We start from the raw sequence: 24,154 nt of genomic DNA, 5'->3' as shown, positions 1-24,154 counted from the left end.
AAGCGATCTTAGACGAATGGCCCCAGGTGATGACATCAGACCTGAGCCTATCGGGTACAAACAGGGTACCAGGCGGGCAGTTAGTATTATCGGGTTTCTCACCTTGGGCCTGTTGCACTCTCGCTTCTATGTCCCACGTGAGGTTGCCCACAAATAGAGAGTCCGGAATAATGGGTGGTGTAGCAGATCCGTCGGTGGTGCTGTATTTTCGGGACAGGGCATCGGGTTTGCCGTTTTTGCTGCCTGGACGATAGGTGATGGTAAAATTAAACCTGTCGAAAAACAGACACCAACGGGCCTGTCTGGAGTTGAGTCTCTTGGCTGAACGGAGGTAGGCCAGGTTCTTGTGGTCAGTCCACACAATAAACGGTTGTTCTGCCCCCTCCAACCAATGTCTCCATTCCTCCAGTGCCAGCTTGATGGCCAGTAGCTCCCGGTTGCCGACGTCGTAATTACGCTCAGCAGGATTGAGTTTTCTTGAAAAAAAAGGCACAGGGTTTGAGTTTGCCGGAAGGTGATTCACGCTGGGATAACACAGCCCCTACCCCAGAGTCCGAGGCGTCTACTTCAACAATAAATTGCTTGTGAGGATCAGGTTGAATGAGGATGGGGGCTGAAGTAAACAGTTCTTTAAGTTCATGGAAGGCAGAGTCAGCAGCGTTGTTCCAAACATAGGGAACCTTGATGGAGGTAAGCTGAGTGAGTGGGGCTGCGATGCTACTATAATTTCTTATGAATCTCCTATAAAAGTTGGCGAAACCCAGAAACTGTTGTAGTTTTTTGCGAGACTGGGGAACTTCCCACTCAGACACGGCTCGTAGTTTTGAAGGGTCTGGTTTGATTTGGCCAGCCTCGAGAATGTAACCTAAAAACGCTACAGAATCGACATGGAACTCGCATTTTTCGGATTTAACAAAAAGCTTGTTCTCCAATAAACGCTCGAGGACAAGCCAGACGTGATGACGATGTTCAACTGGGTTATTGGAGTAGATGAGGATATCATCCAGATAGATGAAGACGAAGCGGTTAAGAAAGTCCCGCAGGACGTCGTTTACGAGCCGTTGGAAGATGGCAGGGGCGTTGGTGAGACCAAAGGGCATGACTAAGTATTCATAGTGTCCGAGAGGGGTATTAAAGGCGGTTTTCCACTCGTCCCCCTCTCGAACCCTAACGAGATGGTATGCGTTACGCAGATCTAGTTTCGTGAAAATGTTGGCTACCTGGACGGAGTCGAAGACGGAAGAAATAAGGGGAAGAGAGTATTTATCCTTTACCGTTATTTGGTTTAGCTCTCGGTAGTCAATACAGGGTCTGAGGGTCTTATCCTTTTTCTCAACGAAGAAAAATCCCGCTCCAACAGGAGACGTGGAAGGGCGGATGTGACCGAGAGAGAGCGCCTCCTGAATGTAACTCTCCATGGAGAGTTTCTCAGGTCCAGACAGATTAAATAACCTACCCTTGGGAAGGGGGGCTCCACTGAGGAGTTCAATGGCGCAGTCATAAGGCCTATGAGGTGGTAAAGCACAGGCCTTAGACTTACTGAACACGGTCTTGAGGTCATGATAACAGGATGGAACCTTAGACAAGTCAACATCCTCCTGTTCTGGGAATTTGGCAGCGCCTGAGGTGGGAAGAGCAGAATGTAAACAATTAGCCATGCAGAAGGTACTCCAGTTAACTACCCGGGATTTAGACCAGTCTATTTGGGGATTATGTTGGCGCAACCAGGAAAACCCTAAGATAACCGGGGTTTGAGGAGAGTCGGTAATAAAGAACTGATGGTACTCGCGGTGATTACCGGACGAAATCAGCTGAATAGGTTCCGTACGTTGAGTGATTTTTGAGAGTAATTTACCCCCCAAACCGGCAGCCTTAACGGGAGTGATTAGAGCTTCAACCGGTAGTTGAAGTTGACGAACGAGATTAGAGTCTATGAGGCTGTGTTCAGCTCCAGAGTCAATTAAGGCATTACATTCATGGACATGATTCAGACATGAAAACTTGACAGGCATGAACAGGAAAGGCTCTGTGGTCTTTTCCGACAGGTCCCCTCGCGACCTGTCGCTTAGCGAGGGGTTCGGGAGTTTAAACGGATGGGACAATGTGAAACAGTGTGGCTGGCATCTCCGCAATAAAAACATAATCCCTCGTTGCGGCGTTTATGCCTTTCAGCAGGAGAGAGTTTCGAATGTCCTATCTGCATGGGTTCGTCAGTGAAGCTGCTAGAGGCGTCAGCGCCAGCGGTCGTAGGATGGTGAACCTGAAAGGAACGGTGAGGAACGTCAGAGGAAGGCCGGCGTGTGGTTAAACTCCGTTCTGCCTGGCGCTCACGGAGCCGTATGTCAGAGCGGAGCGCGGCGGTCACAAGTTCCTCAAAAGTATCCGCTTCGGGTTGGGTACATAAGTGATCTTTGATTTTGTCATTCAGGGATTGATAGAAAACACCCTTGAGGGCAATGTCCGGCCAGCCCGCTTCAACCGCCAAAATCCGGAAGTCTATAATGTGGTCGCTCACCGGACGGTTACGCTGCTTAAGGCTGAGTAACCGCCGGGTCGCTTCCTCCTGTTTGCGTGGTTGGTCAAAAACTAGTTGAAATTCACCTATGAAGCGGTCAAAGGGGAGATGTGAGAGTGGATGGGTGGCCAAAAAGGCCTGGGCCCACTGAAGAGCTTTGCTGCGGAGGGAATTGACAACTAAGGAAATCTTGCTCTGATCTGAATGATAATACCGGGGTGCTTGTTGAAAGAGCAGTCGGCACTGTAATAGGAAACCACCGCATGTTTCTACGTCACCGTGAAAAGGTTCCGGCTGCGACCGGATGTTTTCCTCCGGGGAGACGGAAGTGACGGTGGTGATGTCATCCGAAGCGGGAGGTGTAGCAGCGGCGATGGGGCTAGAAGCTTGGGCCGAAAATCCGGCTAGGGTGTGCGTGATGCTGTCCAGGCGGCGGAATAACTCCTGTTGAGCAGCGGACATTTGTGAGAGGGCATCAGACTGACGACTGAGCAACATACCTTGTTGAGCGATGGCAAGGCGGAGTCCCTCCGGGTCAGCTGAGTCGGAGGAATGGCTAGTTCGTTCTGTCATGATTAGCAAGCGTGGTCGACTCAGGTGCTGGAACCCGGAAGGAGGCTCGGCAGGCAGTGAGGTGAGAATAATGAGGTTTTTAATTAGAAAAGGTCAGGATGGACTTGAGCTCCAGTATCCTTCCAGATTGTCCAAGGAGAGGTTGGAGGGTATTGTTGGCAGCAACCGCGTGATCCGAGACTGGGGTTGGAGAACGTCCGAGCGAGACGGCGAGAGGTGACCCGTGATCAGGTATGCTCCTCCGGTAAGCGAGGTCCTGGAATGAATGTGGAGACAAAAGCAGATTAGTGGTAAGCAAGAGACAGGCAAGGGCCAGAATCTATGAGAGGCCAGGAGATGCACCATAGGAGTACAACGAACTAGCGTCGGTTACAGGTCCGTGGTCTCCTTAAGAGTCTGCTGGCTGATGAGGATGAGGAGGCGCAGCTGGAGGCATCAGGTGGAGCTGATGAGGAGGACCCGGCCGGGGGCACCGTGACACCCCCCCTGATGAAGATTCATCCGTTAGTTTCATCCATCTGTGTCTAAACCTTAAAGGTAAAAAGTTTATTCTTAAATCTAAAATGTTTTCATCGGTTTTAAAGCTTTATTGAAAAGAGGAAAAGTACAAACGAATGAGAAAGCTCTGAAATATTCTACTCCAGTCACCGTCCTGTAAAACAAATATTTACTCTGTAAGTACTCGAGTATTCATGTTACTGATGAAAAAACGACCGGAGTACTTGTTGCAGCATAAATATGTTTATTTAAAATAGGTTATTTGCAGAAATAGGAACAGTTTCTGAATGAACAGTTCAAATGAAAGGTCATCAAAAACACTTCCTGCTCCTAATGTCCACAAAAATGAACATTTTAAAAATAATTCTTCTGTCAAAGAAATGAAAATGTTATTTTCTGTGGACAGAAGCTGACAAAAAACTCCAAATGTTTGTGAATTCATGTTTTTTTTATTCAGGTCTTTTTCAGAATTAACCTGGAATATTACTTGAGCTTCAATAAAATAAATAATATAAACCATAAAACAAAGTTCAGTAGAAAAATATTTCCAGTTTGTCTGTAAGAGACTCACCTGAACCGACAGAAACGAGGCTTCAAACTTCTTTCCATGTTTGTTACTGAGAAACAAAGACTTTAGACCGGATGATGGATGGATGATGGATGGATGGATGATGGATGGATGGATGGATGGATGGATGATGGATGGATGATGGATGGATGCATGGATGGATGATGGATGGATGGATGATGGATGGATGGATGATGGATGGATGGATGGATGGATGATGGATAGATGATGGATGGATGCATGGATGGATGATGGATGGATGATGGATGGATGATGGATGGATGATGGATGGATGATGGATGGATGCATGGATGGATGATGGATGGATGATGGATGGATGCATGGATGGAGGATGGATGGATGGATGATGGATGGATGGATGATGGATGGATGATGGATGGATGGATGATGGATGGATGGATGATGGATGGATGATGGATGGATGCATGGATGGATGATGGATGGATGGATGGATGGATGATGGATGATGGATGGATGATGGATGGATGCATGGATGAGTGGATGAGTGGATGGATGGATGGATGGATGAATGGATGGATGGATGGATGATGGATGGATGGATGATGGATGGATGATGGATGGATGATGGATGGATGGATGATGGATGGATGGATGATGGATGGATGATGGATGGATGCATGGATGGATGATGGATGGATGCATGGATGGATGATGGATGGATGGATGATGGATGGATGGATGGATGATGGATGGATGGATGGATGGATGGATGATGGATGGATGATGGATGGATGCATGGATGGATGATGGATGGATGATGGATGGATGATGGATGGATGGATGGATGGATGATGGATGGATGATGGATGGATGATGGATGGATGCATGGATGGATGATGGATGGATGCATGGATGGATGATGGATGATGGATGGATAGATGGATGGATGGATGGATGGATGGATGCATGGATGGATGATGGATGGATGGATGGATGGATGATGGATGGATGATGGATGGATGGATGATGGATGGATGCTCTCCTCTCCTCTCCTCCGTCCCTCCAGTTCCCTTCAGGCCTCCTGTTTGTTTTCTTCAGGTGTGTTTCTGAAACGTAACCAGACCCCTCTAGTAACAGGACGGTCTCGACCGGCGAGGCCACGCCCCCGTCTGGAGGCCCCGCGGCAGCAGAGCTGAAGCGTGGGGCGCCGCTCTGCTCCTGTTCCTCTGTTTGGGACTCACCTGTGGCTGCAGCTCACCTGGATGCAGGTAAATGCAGAAACATGCCGACAGTTCTGTCCCTTCAGGACTGAAGGACTGATGAAGAGGAGTCTGTGGACAGGTGAGTCACACCGCAGTGAGGTCAGGTCCCTCCTGTAAACAAACCTCTCAGGTGTTTTGTTGACTAACAATGGTGCCGCTGGACTTCCTGTTGCGCCTCGTGACGTTTATTCTCCATGTCAGCATCGCTGCAGCTTAGCTTCCAGAGTTCACTTCAAACTGGAAAAGTGCTGACTGGACATTTTTCTGCAGACTCCTGGCAACTTAAACACCTTAAATGGTTGAATCATTTTTCCGTTTTGTCCACAAACCTTCTTGTCCTTCAGGACCCACAGCTGCGTCTGCCTGAAAAAAGTAAACTGCATTCACTGCAAAAATCTTTAACGAGAAACGAACCGACTTCAACTGCCTCAAAAAGTGTCCGTTATTAGTTTTGTAAAATTCTGTTTTCTTTTCTTTTGTTTTCTTTTCTTTAACTTAGGAAGTTGGTCGGATGGCAGAAGGATTCAGGAGAAACAGGAAACCTCAACGATGCTTCAGAGAATGTTCCGGGTTTTCATTTCTGCTCATTTGTCACAGAAACTTTGCTTTTGTTCGTCTGACTTTGTGGCGTCAGATTCAAAGCCCAACAGAACTCCTGCTTCTGAACAGAACAGCAAACACAAGGCGGTTCTGAACGACGATCTGCTCTCGGACCTCAGGGGTCCCCCCCCCATATCTGTCCCACCTGCAGCAGATGATCAAAGAGTTCTCCTCCTGAAACTGTCTGACGTAAACCTTCATCTCAAAGAAATCCATCTGAGGGAAATTCAGGCGCAGAACTAAAGTCACGGATGTGGAAATTCTCAGTTTCTGTGTCTCCATGAATGTCTGTCACATCCACAAACCAGGAGAGCCTCCACAGGAGCTGAGTCCAGAAACGGATCCAGGAGGTCGAAAAGGAAGCGGGAGAAGATGGAGAGCAGGTCGGGACTTGCTGGACTCGGGTCAGAGGTCGCACTCCAGCGATCAGACAAACATGGAGGAGAAAGAAAGACAAGAACACAGAGAAACGTTCCGGACAAACGTTCTGGGAGGAGTGGATCCCGATTCTTCTGGATTCAAACAGGAAAACATCAGAGCTATGGTCAGACACGGCGGTGGGAGGGGGATGGTCTGGGAGGAGAACGTCCACGGTTCGAGGACTCTGGCTCAAAAGCACTTGGGTTCAGCAGAGGGTTGGTGGAGATGCTGTTCTGCAGCGGCGTTCCCCTCGCCCCCCCCTCCCTGCAGTCCTCACAAACGGTTGTTTGCGGGGAGGGGGGGTTGGGCTGGAAGAACCAGTCCAACAGTTTCCAGAACCGTTTTCTCACAGAACCTCTGGTGAGATCCAGGAAATCCTTCTTCCTTTATGGATGAGAATCTGATTTCCGCTCTGAGTCTGGTTTCAGTGTAAAAGCCTGTCGGATCAGGTTTCCTCCCAGCATCAGCATCCATGTTGGCGTTTCCATGACAACGTTTTCCTTTTTTGGTCTGAGGCCTCAGATGAACTCGTTTTCATAGGAATCTTTTATTTTGTAAAGGAAGCGGGTTTTTCCTTTTATTTTGAAAGTCATGAACGAGTCATGGAACGCATGCTCTGGCCCTTCGGGGGCGCCCGTGGGCGTGGGAGAGTCCTCAAATCCGAGCCATATATTCAGGTGAAGCTGGCTGTCAGGCATCCGTGACCGCTCTTCCAGCTGGAGCGGGACTCGAACCCACGATCCTAATGATTTTCAGTGAGGCGCACACACAGACGCGCCACAATTTATGCGTGTTATTGCAAACGCTGACAGCTCAGGACAAATCTCCGTGGGCAGCATTGGATAAACACGGCGCTGCTGCGTATCTTCCCAGAATCCTCGTGTTTTAGCCCCAGAAAGCGGATAAATGTGGAGGACTGCGTAAATATTTGGAGATGTGGGGCTGATGGACGAGCCCGAGGCGTCCCGCGGCCGTCTCCCACCTCAGGACACGGGAAACCGCTGGAGAAGACTTTTCCAAACATCCCCGTCCACCGCAGAATCTACTGGGTTGACGTCAGCGTGCACGAGCCGGCTGACAGACACTGTCCAGCTCCGGAGAGCTCCAGGGTGTCATCCGTTACACCTCACAGCTGCAGCGATATTTAGCTCTGATATGGATCTATTAATAATAATATCTCACCTGACTGATGGGATGTGCGGCTGCCTCTGTGTGGAGGAAGAAGCTTCAGCTGCTTCAGCAGCTTCTGAAGCTTCAGCAGCTTCAGAAGCTTCTGAAGCTTCAGCTGCTTCAGCTCCTCCATCCAGAGGAGGTGGTGGGTTCTTCTCCTCTGGATCTCTGCCGTTAAGCAACATGGATGTTTCTGTCAATTGGATGAGATGTTCTCCATCTGGAGAGACGACGTTCTTCCAGCCGGATCCAGAACCTTCTTCTGGTTTAAGGCTAAAACGTCCTTTCAGCCTTTCAGCTTCAGCCTTTCAGCTTCAGCCCAGCGACTCTGAAACTTTCTCTCAGAAGGTACAAAGAGGAATCGTCTGTGAACATGTTGCATCGGTTCCACCAACATCAGAGAATCAGTTTGAAAGCAGACATGAAACGAGGTTCAAATCCAAAAGGAAAACTTCCACCAAATTTAGTCTGAATTGATGAAACACATGGAGCAGACTTTACTGAATTCTACTGTCTCTATTTGAGGTCTGCATTGAAAATGTCCTCACTTTCCTTCAATTAAAGGGACTGAAAGTTAAAAAAGAAGTTTTTTCTTTTCTCTGCTGATGTTTCTGCTCTACTTTAGTCTTTTACTTGATTCAACTGCGAAGATTAAAACCTTTATTTCAGCAGACAAAACATCAAGAACAGTTTCTTATTTACAAAGTTGGCCTGAAATACAAAAGGAAAACCTGGAGAGGATCTTCTGAAGTCATTTTTATCCTTTGAAACTTGATCTGCTGTGAAGATTTCTGATTTCATGTTGTTTCTGATCACAGTCAGGATTCTTCTAATGAAAATAAACTGCATATAATTGATCCACATCTTTGTCATGTGATTTATTGATCCTTAAGGATTCTAACTGAACCGGAAAACGATCAATCATGTTATAAAATGGCTTCAGTAGAACAGGTGGGATTAGATAAATTCATTCCCTTTCAAGCGATCTTTAATTTAAAGTCTAATGATCCTTAATTTTGATACGTCTTTGTATGAATGTATAGCTGCTGAATTTAATGTTTTCTGCATTATTTTTGCTGTGATTGCTTTAAATAAACCAATCAAATCAAATCAAAAATAATAAATACTGTAAAGCTGCAAAGATCCGGATCTCCTCCACAGTTTGGACTGGGGAAAAAACGACGTTTTGCTCCAGAATGAAAGAGCTGAAGAACTGTAGACGTTCCTCTGAGCTGGAACCCCAGGATGGACTTTGAGGAACCCTGACGGGTTCTTCAGCTTCACCCATGAGGGAAGCGTGTCGCTCCAACACCTGCTCAGGTGAGGACCAAACGCCGTTCAGCTCACATGTTCCTGTTCTGACTCGCCGTGTTTCTGTCAACTTCACCCTAAAGCACAGAAACGGCAGAACCTCCTTCACGCTAAACTCCAGAACCCGACAGAACTGGAACCGGGCTGCTCTGTCCCTAGCAGAGGGATTGTGGTGTTCCTCAGGGTTCTGGATGTGGCCCGACCACGTTCCCTCAAACCTGACATCCAATCAGGAAACGCCTCTGTTGTTACGCTGACGACACTCCGCTCTGAACGTCCACCAAAGCTGAGGGAACGTTGGCTGCAGCTTTGTTTAGAGAACTCCTTCCTACCGGCAAACCCATCAGGAAACTCCTCAGTGACTCGGGTTCAGGGTCCAGAACATGGAAACACTCCATGACCTTTAGGCGGGTCCAGAAATGTTCACGTTTTATCAGGAAAAGTCAGGTTAAAAACTAAAGACAGACGTCAATCACATGAATTCCTCAGCAGCGACACGGATTCAAACCTTTTCAGGAGTTTTTTTCTTTTCATTTTTCAGGCTTTGCTGCGTTTGGATCCATCAGTAAAATCCTGAAATATTTTTCTTTGTCCAGAACAAAATGAAGACGTTTTAGTGAAATGACAGATTCATTTTTACCTGAAGGAGTGTTGAAAGTTCAGACATCAAGGCTGCAAAAAAGCTTCTTGAATTCAGTTTAGTAAACAGCAGTTTGGTGGATTTACAGGAACCAATAGAAACATTTGACATGGATTCATTTAAAATCGGTTTGAACTGTTCAGACTCGGCCGTGTGGATCAGGTGTCTGTCACTTTCCTCCAGGCCTCCTTTTGAAATTGAAAAACGTCTTTGTGTTTGTGTTAATAAAGTTTTTTTACGTGTTTGTTGTTGAACAAACGAAGGCAGACGTGGAGAAGCGGATCAGCGTTTCTGCTGCTCTCCTCCTCACCTCTGCCTGTCTGGACCTGCAGCTCTGGGAGGGGTGTGTCTCCATGGCGACCAATCATCAGGCCAGCGGGATTGTTGTTACAGAAACTTATGGAAGTCTTTCATGTGTCATGGAGGAATCTCTGACAGCTTCACACGTCAAACCTGAACACCTGCTGGGCTTTTTTTTAGCTCCATCGGCCCAGAAACAGACGTGACAAACCCAGAAAAGAATCTAAAGGTCCAACTTCAGCCTCATTTCTGATCACGTTGTGGATTTGAAAACACGTCACTGAAATGCAAACGGACAGAAAAGCTGCAGCTTTTGTTATTCTAGAAGCTCATGTCTGTTTTCTGAAAGCTGAGAAGCTCCTGGTTTCATCTCCTGCCATTCATGACTCAACGTTAGTCCATTGATTCTGCTCAGGTTGGGGTGGGGGGTGGGGGGAGGACCCCTCCCAAGGGCAGGAGGCGGGAACCGGAGGTAATGTGAGACTCCGCTCTGCAAAACAGGCTGCAGTTTGATGAGCCGACATTCAGAAATCTGTGAGGAGATCCAGAGACGATCCCAGATCAGGATCAGGATCAGGATCAGGGACAGGATCAGGGATCAGGGATCAGGGTCAGGGTCAGGGTCAGGATCAGGGTCAGGGTCAGGATCTCTGTATCCTCAGAGGGAAACGTCTGACCACAAACGGCGTGAAGCTGCTGCAGCTCTGAGAAGCTTCTTCTGCCGCCGCTGCATCACAGAAAGCAGAGAGAAATCCAGGTTTTTGTTTTCAGCTCTTTTGGATGCAGAGAAATCCCAAAAATCCAGAAGTTTCTGCTGAAACAAGGAGAGGAGTCTTCAGAAGAAACGAGAAGATTCCAACAGAAGCTGGAGATCCTGAAGTCTGGAAGCAGGAACTAAATGTGAGGAATTTGCTGAGTCACATAATAAACCTCCCATCTGTTTGATAAACAAAGTTTTTATGTTTTTGAACTTTTGCTGACGTCAAAAAAAAATAAAATAATTTTTTTCTGAGAAAATCTTGAACTTCTTCAGTTTTCTGGTCTGATCTTTGATCCTTCAAAGTGGATTATTTTCATTTAATCTGTACTATAAATTTACTTTTTCTAATGTAATCTTAAAGGTTCCAATTTAGTCTGAAGTATTCAGCTACTCCTTAATGTACTTATACTCACGTATACTTAAAAAATAAACTTTAAAAGTTTATACTGAGGGGAGAAAATCTTCAGATATTTGCTTCAAGACATTTTTTTTTTCATTTTAATTAATGAAAATCCGAAGAAAAAAAAACATTTTGACCATTGAAACAATTTATTGATTTGGTATTTTATTTTTTTAAGTTTATTATATGTCAAATAAAATACATTTGTCTTTGTTTTATTTAAATATTTGCATCAAGATATTTGACCGGAGAGATTTACAGGAAAAAAACATTCAAAGTAACTATTGTTAAATATTTAGAATAATAGTAATAAATTAATATTGTTGTTGTCGTCGTGGTCACGGAGCAGGACGTCTGCGTGTCTCGCCTGTCCTCGCGCGCCCTCGCGGCCCGCAGCTCTTCTGTCTCTCTTTGTGTTTACGTCCCCGTTATTCCCCGTTAGTGAGCAGCATCCGCCCGGAGAGGGACCTCGAGGGAGGGGGGGATTCCAGTCCGCGGGTCAACAGCTCAGACGGACCGATCTCAATCTGCGCGCGCGGACCGACACTCTGGCGGGAAACGTGCTGCTCGGAACATTTGATTTTTTTTAGACCATCTTTAGAAAATGATCAGGATGTGAGGTTTTGAGAGAAAAAAACAGGAAATATTCTTTTAAGTTTTTACTCTCTTCTTTTTTGGAAAATATCCGCTGAAGTTCTTTCCCCCAAAACCAATGCTGCAGAGGTCCAGGTGTTGATGTTTGTGGTTCACGTGGCTCCAGATGTTTGCTCTGACGTGCGGCTGTAATTATGCCGGAGCGGCTTTGGCGCAGCCGCGGTTCTCAGGCCGCGGAGGGACAATTACGCGCAGAGAAAACAGCAATTCCCGCCTCCCTCTGAGAAGTTTCACACCACCTGCAGGACCATCCATCTTCTGCGGGATCACGCAGCCGGACAGCTGATGGGCTCATGAGCGACGAGGCGGAGGAGTTCGGACTAAAAACAGAACCAGCTGCGGGCCTCGTCCTCGTGCGTTAAGGCCAAAAGCGGGAAAACAAAAGATGATTCTTCTGTTGGGCCGAACATCCGATGACGTCACAGAAAGGCTGACAAAAGCTCAAAAGTTTGGAAACTTTTTAAAGAAGAAACTCCTCAGTGACCCCCCACACCCACGCATTCACACGCACACACAGCCTCTGCGTCATAATACACCTTTAACACACCTCAGACCTGAGAACACGCCGCACTTCGTTAACCGTTGTGTTGTCTTGCGGGTCAAAATGACCCACTGCCATCTTCAGTTGTAGAAAAAATACCTGAACATTTTCAACCTGAAATTTTAGGACTTTTCCAAAGTGAACCTCCGTTAAATTTTAGATGTGGCTGTACGCCACTAAGATTGTCTAACGGGTCATTGTGACCCGTAAATCGTTCATGCATTTGAACACCGGAAAGTAGTTTAACGGCCACACACAAACTCCAATCACGCACACACCTGATCCACCTGAGGCTGCAGGTGGATCAGTCAAAGCGGGCAAAGAAAACAGAAAACACAAAGCCTCACATCAATACAAACACACACACACACGTCTACACACAACACACATCTACACACACACGTCTACACACAACACACATCTACACACACATCTACACACACGTCTACACACAACACACATCTACACGCACACGTCTACACACAACACACATCTACACACACATCTACACACACATCTACACACACAACACACAACTACACACACACATCTACACACACACACATTTACACACACACATCTACACACACATGTACACACACACATCCAAAAACACACACACACGTCTACACACACACACCACACACACGTCTACACACACGAGCTGAACAACGTCAAAGCAGCGTTGTGATGTTGTGTTGATGTGTTTTTATAAATGTCTTAAACTGCTGACACAGAAATTCCAGATTATTATTTTTCCTGATTTGAAATAAATGAATCATAAATTAAAACAGCGACAACAACCGTTTGAAAGAGGAAACTGTCATGACGGTTAGTTGTGTTGTGTTCAGTTGTGATCACGCACGTTTGTCTTTTTTGTTGTGGAAAAAAAAAGATATAAAATGAACAAAATTGAGTTAAATTTTGAAGAAAATGTTTGATTTTAGATGAAATTTCAGAGAAGCTGCTTCATTATTTTGACTCCAGTAAACAGAAAGTGAAGATCTCACATGGGTCAGATCACGCGTGCGGGGGGGTCACGGATCAACGCTGTGAACTTCAACAACTAATGAGGACAAACGACTGGATTCAGGTATGAAGTGGATTTGTTTTTATTTGATGTAAAAAGTTCGACTCCGGTTTCTGATCCGGTTTGTTCTCCGGAACGTTTTGGGATTCGGCCGCGCGCCTCTGAGCCGCTTCTGCAGAATAATCGGTCTGAAAATCCGCGGTTCCCCCGTGAGACTGACGGATGGAACATCAGCCCTAACAGGCCGTGACCCACACCCCCCACCCCAAATTCTCCTGCCCATTTTCCTCTGCGGGACAAATGGTGAAACTTGTAGCAATAATACCCCCTTCTTTCAGACAAACGCCTCCCGCTGCCCTCATCTCCAGCCCCGCAGCCCCAGAGCCCGCGCGGCTGGAGATCTCACAGAGCCTTTTTCCGCGAACAAAAAGAGGGGGGGGCTCCTGAAGGGGAACAAAGGTGACCACGTTTTTCCTCTTCCCTGGTTAGAATAACCCGCTGCCTGTCGCTCAAATGGGAATATTAGGACGTCAATCTCGCGGCCCCTGCGCGCCTTTGTCTTTGCTGAGTGCCCGGCTCTGCCTACCACACACCTTTTGTCCAACAATCCAATAAGAGCCATTATTCCCGCTCTGCAGCCCGACCGCCGCGCGCTCTTCGGGGTATTTTAGGAGCCTAATTTTGTCCTTTAAGGAGCTCAAATGGAGAAAAAACTTCCTCCTTTCACGTCGCCTGGCACCGGGACAAAGGGTCCCTGCGGCCCCGGCCTCCTCCTCCTCCTCCTCCTCCCGCGGCTCCTGCCGGCGTGTTTGTCTGCGGAATGTTCTGCTGCAGAAAAGCTGCGTTTGGGTCTCAGTTTCCGTCAGAAAGCAGAACTCAGCGTCTGGAATAGATTTACTTTATTTGAATAAATGTGAAATAGACTAAAAACAATCATTTTTCTAGCAAAAACAATAAAACACAATCTCTCAAATAAAAAATGAAATTCTTTTGATTTTTGCGCACGTGCCCCCCTCCCTCTCTGTTGTGCGGGGCCAGCGCGCGGCCCCGGGCAAAGGTGAAGCTTAAAACCACATTGCACCGCGTTTGTGTCCGCCCGCTCCTGACCTGTGGATCCATCTGACACCTCCATCCAAACCGAGGAGCTCCTTCGCTCCCGGAGGGGGGGGGGGCTACCACGCCCGGATGCCCTGCAGGGAGCCCTGGCAGGACGTGACCGCTGTCCCTGCGTGCGTCTGGGCCTGCGAGGAGCCGCCAAGGCCGCCCACGCTCCCCAAGTTCATGTTCATGAAGGCGTTGGGGGTGCTGGACGGGGGGAGGGCGGGGATGCTGCTGTAGGTGCAGCTGTAGTTGCTGTTGTAAGCGGGGCTGTTGTACGTGTACGCGGGGTATCCGTTGTAGCCGTACGGGGTGGGGCTGTAGGGGTTCGCGGCGTAGCTCTGCGCGCCCCCCAGGCACGGCTTCCCGTCCCGCACCAGCACGGGCACGGCGACGCGCCTCGGCGGCGGGGGGTGGTGCTGCCCCGCCGCCTCCAGAGACTTGTCCTGCCGCTGCCGTTTGCACTTGTAGCGCCGGTTCTGGAACCAGATCTTGACCTGGTTGGAGGTGAGCTTGAGCGTCGTGGCCAGGTGTTCCCGCTCCGGCGCGGACAGGTAGCGCTGCTGCTTGAAGCGCCGCTCCAGCTCGAAGACCTGCGCCTGGGAGAAGAGCACGCGCGGCCTCCGACGACTCCGCTGCTTCTGCGCCGGCCTCTCCGCCTCCCCCGGTCCGCCCCCCGAGGACTCCTCCCGGGACAGCAGGCCGCAGGTCTCTGGGCGGATCGGAAGAGTTTCAGCTTTAGACATTTTCTTACGGCTTTCTTACGGCGCGTAAAAGGCATCAAACTGTTTTAGGTGGCGCCCTGAAAAAACACCCAACAAGATGAAACCAAAGGAAAGAAAGTTTTTCACGGTAAAAATATATTTTCCCAGAATTCTCTCAACCTTTTCCCTTTTTCCCCTCCAGGAAAGCTGCACCCTTCGCGCTCTTCAGTGTCAGCTCTTTACAGCCTCTTTAAACTAATTGTCGGTTTATGGTCCACACATCATAACAGACTTCCCAATAAGAGGCGCGCGCGCGGCGGAACCACTACAAAGTGTTTGACATTCGCAGACTTTACTGGATTCGTCTCAGACTTCTTTATTGGCAGCGCGCGAGACGCGGCGGGGACGCGCGCGCTCGATGCGTCAAACATATATTTACGAATAATTTTACTATAAAATGGTCGTGAAAAACATTTAAATAACCAGGAAATACATTTTATTTTAATAAAAACAGGGAAACCGCTATAAGTTCTATTTTTCTCTTTAGAGTTTAGTCAGATTTTTTCTAAATGCAAATGTTTATACAGTAAGCGAAAATAACGCGCATCAACACGCAAATCTGCGGTTTTAACCAGACCCCCCCCCCCCCCCCCCCCTGCTCTTTGTTCCTCTCAGAAATCTGCTCCACTCACTCCTTTCCGGCTCCTCCAGCTCCGCGCCCTCCAGCTTGGCTCCGTGGAGGCCCGCGTGGCCGTACATGCTGGGGGACAGAGGGGGCTCCGCGCGCTCCTCCTCGCGCGCCGTCAGCGCGCTCAGGTAAGCCAGGTTGTCCTCTCCGTCCGAGAAAGGAGGGCTGTCCCGAGCCGCGGCGAGCATGCAGGAGGATGGGGTTTGGAAGTGCTGGTGTCCGTGCGGGGAGCGGGCCAGGAGGTGCTGGCTGTGGAGCTCCAGGGAGGCGCACTGCTGCTGCTGCTGCTGCTGCTGCTGCTGCTGCTGCTGCTCCAGCTTCAGGATATCCTTGACGGAGAACGGCGTGGAGGTCAGCGGGCTCTGCAGCATCATGTCATCCAGCTCCGCAGCATCGAGGAAATGAAGTCCAGCGAGTAACATGCACTCCCCCTTCTTTCCTCCTAACACGCAGATCCGCCTGGAAGCCCTGTCTTTGCTAATTGGAGGTGCGTTAAGCCTCTGGAATCCTTCATCGCCATAAATCGCAGGAAAACACGGGTGTTAGCGGCGGGTTTGTCCACGCAGGTCCTCCCTGACAGACATAATGTCAGGCTTTGGAGGTGCGGGATGGACCGGGGCGAAGCAGTGCCGCTGCCTCCTTTTGGAGCGAGGGGGAGGGGTGTGCGTGAAATGGAAAGTCCGCGTGGGCCGGAGGGAAAGCACTAGTTGGAGAGAAGACTGCGGGGAGCAGTGACGTGGACGCGCGTGTTTTGTTACTGTTTTTGAAACTGCCGCCCGGCCTCTTTGTCAATAAGAAGCAAAATAAATATCCCCCCCCCCCCCATTTTTGCCCAGACTCATGAGTTCAGATACCCCCCCCCCCCGCGCGCTCAGGTGAAAATGTTCAACTTTTACTGCGTTTTGCGAGAAAAAAATCTCCAAATGTCAGAGATTTGATTTCTCTAAAGTCAGAACTCTGTGAGACTCAACCAGACACACCACCCCCCTGCCCCCCCCCCCCCCCCCCCCAAACATGCAGAGGTTGTCCCCTGGCCGCGCGCGCAGAGGCTGCAGCGGGCCTCTGCTGCGCACGGTCCACCTGCGCCCCCGTCCCTCCACGGCCTCCTCCTCCTCCTGTCAGCTCTCTGGTTTATCTCTGCTGTTGTATTAATACCCGCTCGGGACCGATAAGCAGCCCCCCACCCCACCCCCCACGGGGGCAATTAAAATTCCTCCAAAAAAACGGACTGACGTTTTTAGCGCGCCCTAATCTGCTCCTATCAGCCCCCCCACTCCGTCCTCCGTCACCCCGCTCCTCTCTGCTCCTGTGGGCGCGCGGCAGGTGCAGATGAGCATCGGAGTGTCCGGAATCGAACATGGTTCGCTCCATCACCTCTTTATTCATCATTTCCGCCTCCAATCACAGAAATCTGCAGCAGGAAGTCAAAGAGACCAAAAGCTTTCCAGAAAAAGTCTGACCATCCCGGCAGGACAGCGCGCGCGTGCGGGGGTTACAGAACCCACTGAATGCTTTTAAATCGAAATCAGCTCAGATGGAAATAAAAAGGAAAGATCTGAGCGTCCGGGACAAAGATGGAGTCAGAAAAATAAGCCAAACAGTCTCTGAAGGGGTGAACTGTCCTCCACGCGCACGCGCTACATGCGCGCTTCCACTCACGGAGGATTTTAACGCTGTGAAGGAACCCTGTTCCAAAGAACATCGTGTCCTTCGTCTACCAGAAATAATAATCTGTGAGAGAAGCATTTTCAGTTTCAACGTGTTTCCCTGAACGCACCACCACGTTTTTTCCTGTCACCATAAAAAGATTTGACAGAAATCAAATGTTTTACCAAACGGAATCAAACCTTTAGACATATTTTAAACCATGCATACAAAAACACTTTTAGAGCAGTTTTTATTTTGTACATATTTATTTCTAAACTTTGTGCAGATAAAGTGCAGACTTCAGCATTGAGGAGATTTTTTAATTTATTTTTTAAATTTATTTAAAGGAAACACATTTGCTATGATTTCCAAGCACGTTTTCGTTTTTATTTTTACAGTAATTCTGAAAAAACATGTAATTTTGAAACCTGTGGCTCTTCTGAAGCTTTAAGTCGGACTTTCACAATAAAGGTTCTTCTGCCTGCATGTGTCAGTCAGGATTCTGTGTGAACTGTCTGCGTTCACAGATGATTGATCGGTCCCTGTTCCTCTGCAGACTGAGCGTCTGTCACAGATCCTGCTCTTTACTTTGTCTCCAATTCAATCCTGATGGCTGAAATGTTTGCTGAAAAGTAAAGATTAGCTTTTCTCGGCTGATCACCTTTGACCTTTTGTTCTGAAAAATCCTCAGATGAAAAAATGATTGAAGAAAACCGGACAGAAGATTGAAGAACTTCACCGTTTCCTTTCAAAGTAAGAATTTTCAACTCTAGATTTAATGATGAGGCACAGCTGAACGGCACAAACTCAGAAGAAAAACTCTTCATTTTCCTGTCAAGTCTCTCAGCTCTTTTAGATCTTTATCAAACCAAAACGTTCTGACTTCCTGAACCAAGCAGAACCTGGATCTGCTTCCTGAACAGGTTCTGCAGTCAAACCGAGGCTCGTTTTTGTGCCCGTCAGTGAGAACTGATGCTCCACCTGGGCTGCTGTGCGTGAATCTTTTCCAGCAGGTAGTAAATAACCTGCAGACTCCACGGCGGCGCCCCCAGATTCACGCTCCATCACCAGCAGTGTCCTCGTAAAAAGGCCGGATTGTGTTTAGACTGGCACGCGCTCGTCTCCGTGCTCTGTAAATAAGCATTAAATCGTATGACGCCAGGCGCTGCGTTTTCTGCAGGTCATAGATGAGACTCACGCCGAGAGACGGATGAGTCCAACTGTGAGGAATCCACGGAGAGTTTGAACATTTAAAAACACCAGTCTTCATAATCACACCACAAAGACTTGATTTGTTCGTTCCAAAGGCCTTTTCGTTCTTTATTTTTGTGTAGATGAGGATTTGACTTGAGATGGAGGCTGAACACACCTGTTTGTTTGGGAACAATCAGCTGATTGATTAGATTTCCTCACAGTTTTCCATCAATCCTGGATTTATACAGATTTCAGTTTCTTTTTGGAAAAAACTCCGGAAAATCCTTTTCAGCAGAAAAGGAAGTCCACCTTTCACCGTCTTGAAGCGTGTGAACCTTTGGGCTGAAGTCCTTCGCCAAAGTTAGAAGCAGGGAGAAGCGGCAGAGTTTGGAGCATCCGAGGAGGAGGAGGAGGAGGAGGAAGAGGAGGCTGTGGCGCTGACAGAGCTGACCTTTTACGGAAGCCTCTGATTGGACTGAAACCGCCGTGTGCGCAGAGATAAGTCTGTTAGAATGTGACTGAGAGCTTATCAGAACCCCGCAGGGTGAAATGACCCCCTTATATCAGGCCGCCTGCGTCTGGTTAATGTGAACAGAACCGGTCCAAAGGGACGAAGATGCACCAAAAGAGTCTTCATCAGGAGGAAAAAAGGGAGATTTTGTTCACCTTGATCCATCTGTCTTTTGAAATAACAGTCAAACTTTGATGCTTTCCTTCATTCTCCTGAACTTCTTCATGTTCTTCTTCAGATAAGCAGCTAAAGTGAAGATGAGCAGAGTCTTCATCACCAAATAGAACTTTTCATGTTTTATTGTTGCTCCGTCTTTGTTTGAGGGAAACTTCACACCAAAGATCCTGCATGTTGGCCTGTGTTTGATCAGTCCTCAGAGGATCTATCAGACCTGTTTGACCCCCCCTTCCCTTTGTGTGTCATGTGCGCGTGGGTGCGTCTGTGCGCGTGATGGTGGCTTGGGTGACAATAGGAAACGCTACACCTCCTGTCTGCTGTCATCTGCGGCCCGGCGGAGGCGCCAGGCGGCTCTGGATGGTTGGATGGAGAGAGGAGGAGATAATCTCGGCCGTCCCTGTCAAAGCGATGGATTTGGGAAAGGAGCGCGCGCGCTAGAGCACGTGAGGCTGCAATGACTTATTTATAGCTTTTAGCTTCAATCAACTTTATTTAAAAAATAACTGCATGGATGTTAAATTAAGGCTGTGAGGAGGATCAAAAATAAAATAAAATGAAACAAAATAAACTAAACTAAAATAAAATAAAATAAAATAAAATAAAATAAAATAAAATAAAATAAAATAAAATAAAATAAAATAAAATAAAATAAAATAAAATAAAATAAAATAAAATAAAATAAATTAAATTAAATTAAATTAAATTAAAATAAATTAAATTAAATTAAATTAAATTAAATTAAATTAAATTAAATTAAATTAAATTAAATTAAATTAAATTAAATTAAATTAAATTAAATTAAATTCAGAGCATCTTGAAGAAGTTAATGTATTCCGTAAAGCTACATAGTGACGCCAGTTGATTTTGCGAGATCCCGTTTTTGCTGCACGCGGAGCGGCGCCCGTTTGTTTTGTTTATTTGTTTACTAATTTATAAATAAAGACAAACCAAAGAAAAAGTGTAAATAAAAAGTCATTTTTCTCAGAAGTTGACCTGCTGTCACCGTTTTACTTCCGATCAACGTTTTTCCAGCGGAGTTGATGCGTAAAACAAAACCACGACAGGAAAACAAAGATTTAGTTTGTGGATCATCATCAGACTCTAGAGAGTTTGATTATCATTTTTTCTTTATGAAAACGTCCAGATGTCGTTGCGTAAAACGCGCAGCCGTTTGCGGGTTCTGCGCGTGCACTCAAACCAGCAGCTCAGATCATCATAAGATGAAAATCTGTTTCAGTGTGAAGACACGGAGGCCTGAATCCCCGCGCGGACAGGTTCGTGTGTCCGGCTAACGGTGGATTAAAAGTGGCCCACGCGCACGGCTGCGCTCGCGCATGTTTATGTGTTTACATGGAGAGTTAGTGAGCTCCATTAAGCGGGGGGAGGGGGGAGGGGGGCCGTCTCATTGATCCGTAACGTCCATGTCCGCCCTGCAGGGGCCACACACTTCTGTGCACGAGCGCGGCCTCACGCTTCTGTGCACGAGCGCACGCCCGGAGCCACAAACGGAGCAGAAATAACCGAATTCCTGCCGAACCTTCACGGCCACATTTCAGTTAATTAGACAGACACTCAGTCGGTCGTTCGGGCCTCGGGCCCGTTTGGACCTGAATCACAGCGTGGAGGAGGCCTGCTTTTCTGACGCACGAGCGCAAACACGCGCCTGACGCAACAGTCTGTGTTTATGGACCAGCGCGGCCTGCGGGAGGAATCGCACCGTTGAATGGTTTACCTAACGGGACTTCTGTTTCTCGTTTTCTGTCACCCCCCACCCCCCGTGCCAGACCCCGCTGACTAACGGCCGTCTCGCGCCGGCAGCGGAATTCCTGATTTACGTGGGAAACGAGTTGGGAAGCAGCGACGGGCTTCTGCGTCTCTGCGCCGCGCGAACCGTTCAGACTGGCGCTTTTTGCGCGTTACGCAGCGGAGAGGAGGCTTCCGGGAGGCCAGAGGAGCGTCGGTTTTGACAGAACGGAAGAGAAAACCCCGAGACGGACGCGGGGAGAGAGACTCGAACCCCCCCCCACTTCTATTGTTTCGGTGCAGAGGAAGCAGGTCGTTACAGGCACAGCGCCCAGATTTATGACTCTGTTGTTTCTCGCCTGAAACTTCCAGAGACTCGCAGCTCGAATTTAACAAGGAGAGAAGCAAAAACAAACGACGTTGGAGGAGTTTCTGTCCTGGGGGGTCATTTCTGTCGGAGTCATTTAATGATGAATATTTTCCTTTCAGCAGGTCTGTGTGTGTAAACTGAGGGGGGGGGGTGTCAGACCATTCCATCACGGGGCAGGCGCCCCCCCCCCCCCCCCCACACACACACACGCGCACGCACGCCAGCTGCATTCAGGTCTTTATCAGCTCTCTCAGCCTGAGCATCTCAGCTGTTTTCTGAAATAATTTAAATAATATTTCTGAATCCAGCGGCTCGTTTCTGTTCTTCATAACTTTGGAATTCTAACCTGAAAACATTTAAATTTAAATTTAAACTCGCCGTTGCGGGTTCGAGGTTTTTGGATCTCGGTCCGGTTTCCATCATTTCAGCTGAACATGAAACATTTGTCATCATCCGTGCCCCCCCCCCCCCCCCCCATCCAAACGGTCCCTCCGGAGCTCGGAAGATGCAGAGAAAGTTCCCTCTCACACGACCTCTGTCAGGCCTGATGAATGGAAGAAGAAGGCTCCTCTGCAGCTTCTCAGCTTCACGCCATCCCGCAGCATCGCTCCGACTCCTGCGCGCGCGCGCGCTGCACGTGCCCCTTTTTTCACGCGCTTCGTTGAGAGCGGCTTTGCCTTCATCGCAGTTTCTGAAGAAACCAGAGGAACCTTAAAGAGGAGAGAGTGAAGGACCTCAGTGGGTTTAAGGAGCGCCAGGTCACAGCAAAAACACCAGAGTTCAACATCCGATCAGATTGTAATCAGATTACATAGGATTGTGGGTGTGATCCGCCCCAACAGACTTTTTTGTCAAATCTTCTATGCCTCAGGTCCTGCATCTTTATAGGAACATGGATGTTTGAATGTCTGAACGCAGGTGTGTGTTTGTGTGTAGTTGTGTGTAGTTGTGTGTTTGTGTGTGAGTTTCCACAGGCTCAGGTTTCCCCTGCAGTAAACCTGAGCCTGGAATCCAGTCCAGCAGATCCTCTAATGAGGCTGTTCTACAGCTCATCATCCTCAGAGAGGCTTAATGATGCTGGCAGCTCTATGTGTGTGTGTGTGTGTGTGTGTGTGTGCACCGTCAGGTGTGTGTGTGCGTTTCAGGTCTATCATTCTCACAACTGGACCAAATTGGAAATTTGAATTCTTCATTTCTGAATTTCCTGAAAGCAGCATGTGATCTTCAGGGATGTTTTAGAGAACACGCTAACAACACGTGATCAAAACCTCCAAACACCTGAAGACGACTCCGTGTCATTAAGGATTTCAGCTCAAAGCTCTTCGTGGTTTATATATTTATTCCTCTGGAACATCTGAGGCTCGACTTTCAGCGCTAAAATGGAAAACGCTTCAGTATTTTTTGATGGCGCTGGAGTCTGAATGTAACACATATGTGGAGGAAACAACACTTTCTAAGAATTAAAGACAACAATCGAACAGGTAACATGCAGGTGAAACATCAATGAAACCACTGGCAGCAGCATGATAGGTCCACCTCCGTGCCTGATAAGGGTAAAGTGTTTTCATGATGTTCTGCATGTTTTCTCTGAGAGATTTCTGTCTGTTTGCATTTTCATTTTCTAATATTATGAATAATTCTTTCTAAAATCTCCTCCCTCAGCCTCTTTCTCTTTTTCTATTCTGACTTTGGAGGCATTTGTCTGAAAACACACCTGAGAAGGTGAGGCAGGAACAAAGGGCGGAGCCAACGTGGAAATTGTTTAAACTCTGCTGCCAGATGGTTCAGAGGAAATATTTGCTTTTATTTCTTTTGGGTTAAAGTTTTTATTTAGTTTCTGAAATAAAGTTTGATGGAAATCCTGGAAGAGACATTTTTGTTTTGGTCGTCAAAAACTTTAAAAAACTGCAGCTCCATCAGTTTATTTGTGTCCCTGTTGATAATTCTGGTCAACAGACATTTACTTTAAGTTGTGTTTGTAGGAATATAGGAGGAATTTGATCAAATGAGCAATAATTGTGTTCACAATTTACTTATTTAGTTCAAAATGTTAATGTAATTTTCCGTTCACTAAAATGTTTATCCGTGTTAAAATTATATTTAAAATAAAGTTAAAATGTCAATTATAAATTTTACATTTATTTAAGTGTAGTTTCTACTCACACATACTACTACTACTACTAATAATAATATTAATAATAACAATAATAATAATAATAATAATAATAATAATAATAATAATAATAATAATAATGAGAAGAAGAATTAGCATAAAAAACTTGTATTAAATTTTGGCCTGTAAACCAGTTTTTTAATAAAAAGGTTAATAATCTGCATTTTACTAAATTTCTTTGAGGTCAAATGAGAACAAATGTTTTTGTCAAAAAGTTCTTTTATGTTCAGATCAGCAGACGGACAAAAACCGTCTCAGGTTTTTCCAGCGTCTCCTTCAAACTGAAGTCTTTGTCCTCACTGACCTGCTGCCGCTAATGTGTCTGCGGCAAGACGCAGCAGGCCTGAACACACACACACACACACACACCAAAGCACACACAAACATGCACGTAAATGTGCACAAACGTGCACACAAGCTAGGGCTGCAGATTATAAGGAAAATTTGTGATTATAGTGATGAATATTGCGATGACGATACATTTTTGATTTATTGTTTCGGCCTTCCACGCACACACACACACACACACACACGCACACACGCACACACACATGCACACACACACACACACGCACACATGCACACACACACACACACACATGCACACACACACGCACACACACAC

The 24,154-nt window shown here is 47.2% G+C and overlaps 1 protein-coding gene and 1 long non-coding RNA gene across 2 annotated transcripts; one reads left to right on the top strand and one right to left on the bottom strand.

Annotated features, from left to right (window-relative positions):
• Nucleotides 1-14,108: 14,108 nt before the first annotated feature.
• Nucleotides 14,109-16,498, bottom strand: LOC111947865 (homeobox protein Nkx-2.5). The gene is made up of 2 exons (XM_023958210.2): nt 15,719-16,498; nt 14,109-15,034 (listed from the first exon to the last, which is right to left on the bottom strand). The coding sequence occupies exons 1-2, from the start codon at nt 16,134-16,136 to the stop codon at nt 14,397-14,399; spliced, it is 1,056 nt and encodes a 351-aa protein (XP_023813978.1). The 5' UTR covers nt 16,137-16,498; the 3' UTR covers nt 14,109-14,396.
• A 258-nt stretch (nt 16,499-16,756) lies between these two features.
• LOC144992445 (uncharacterized) lies at nt 16,757-21,514 on the top strand. The gene is made up of 2 exons (XR_013656409.1): nt 16,757-18,114; nt 19,539-21,514. It is a non-coding gene; the product is annotated as an uncharacterized LOC144992445 (long non-coding RNA).
• The last annotated feature ends 2,640 nt before the right edge of the window (nt 21,515-24,154 follow it).

Source organism: Oryzias latipes, chromosome 1 (genome assembly GCF_053564925.1).
Source record: "Oryzias latipes strain Hd-rR chromosome 1, Olatipes_Hd-rR_3.1".
Taxonomy (NCBI): Eukaryota; Metazoa; Chordata; class Actinopteri; order Beloniformes; family Adrianichthyidae; genus Oryzias; species Oryzias latipes.
Note: the sequence above shows the minus strand (reverse complement) of the source record. Positions and strands in the feature narration are given on the sequence as shown.

Bases quoted from the DNA above. Each gene is read 5' to 3' on its own strand.
- LOC111947865 (XM_023958210.2), bottom strand. From the start codon at position 16,136: ATGTTACTCGCTGGACTTCATTTCCTCGATGCTGCGGAGCTGGATGAC. The intron at 15,035-15,718 runs GTGAGTGGAGCA...CGATCCGCCCAG, and splicing joins GCTGGAGGAGCCGGAAAGGA to AGACCTGCGGCCTGCTGTCC.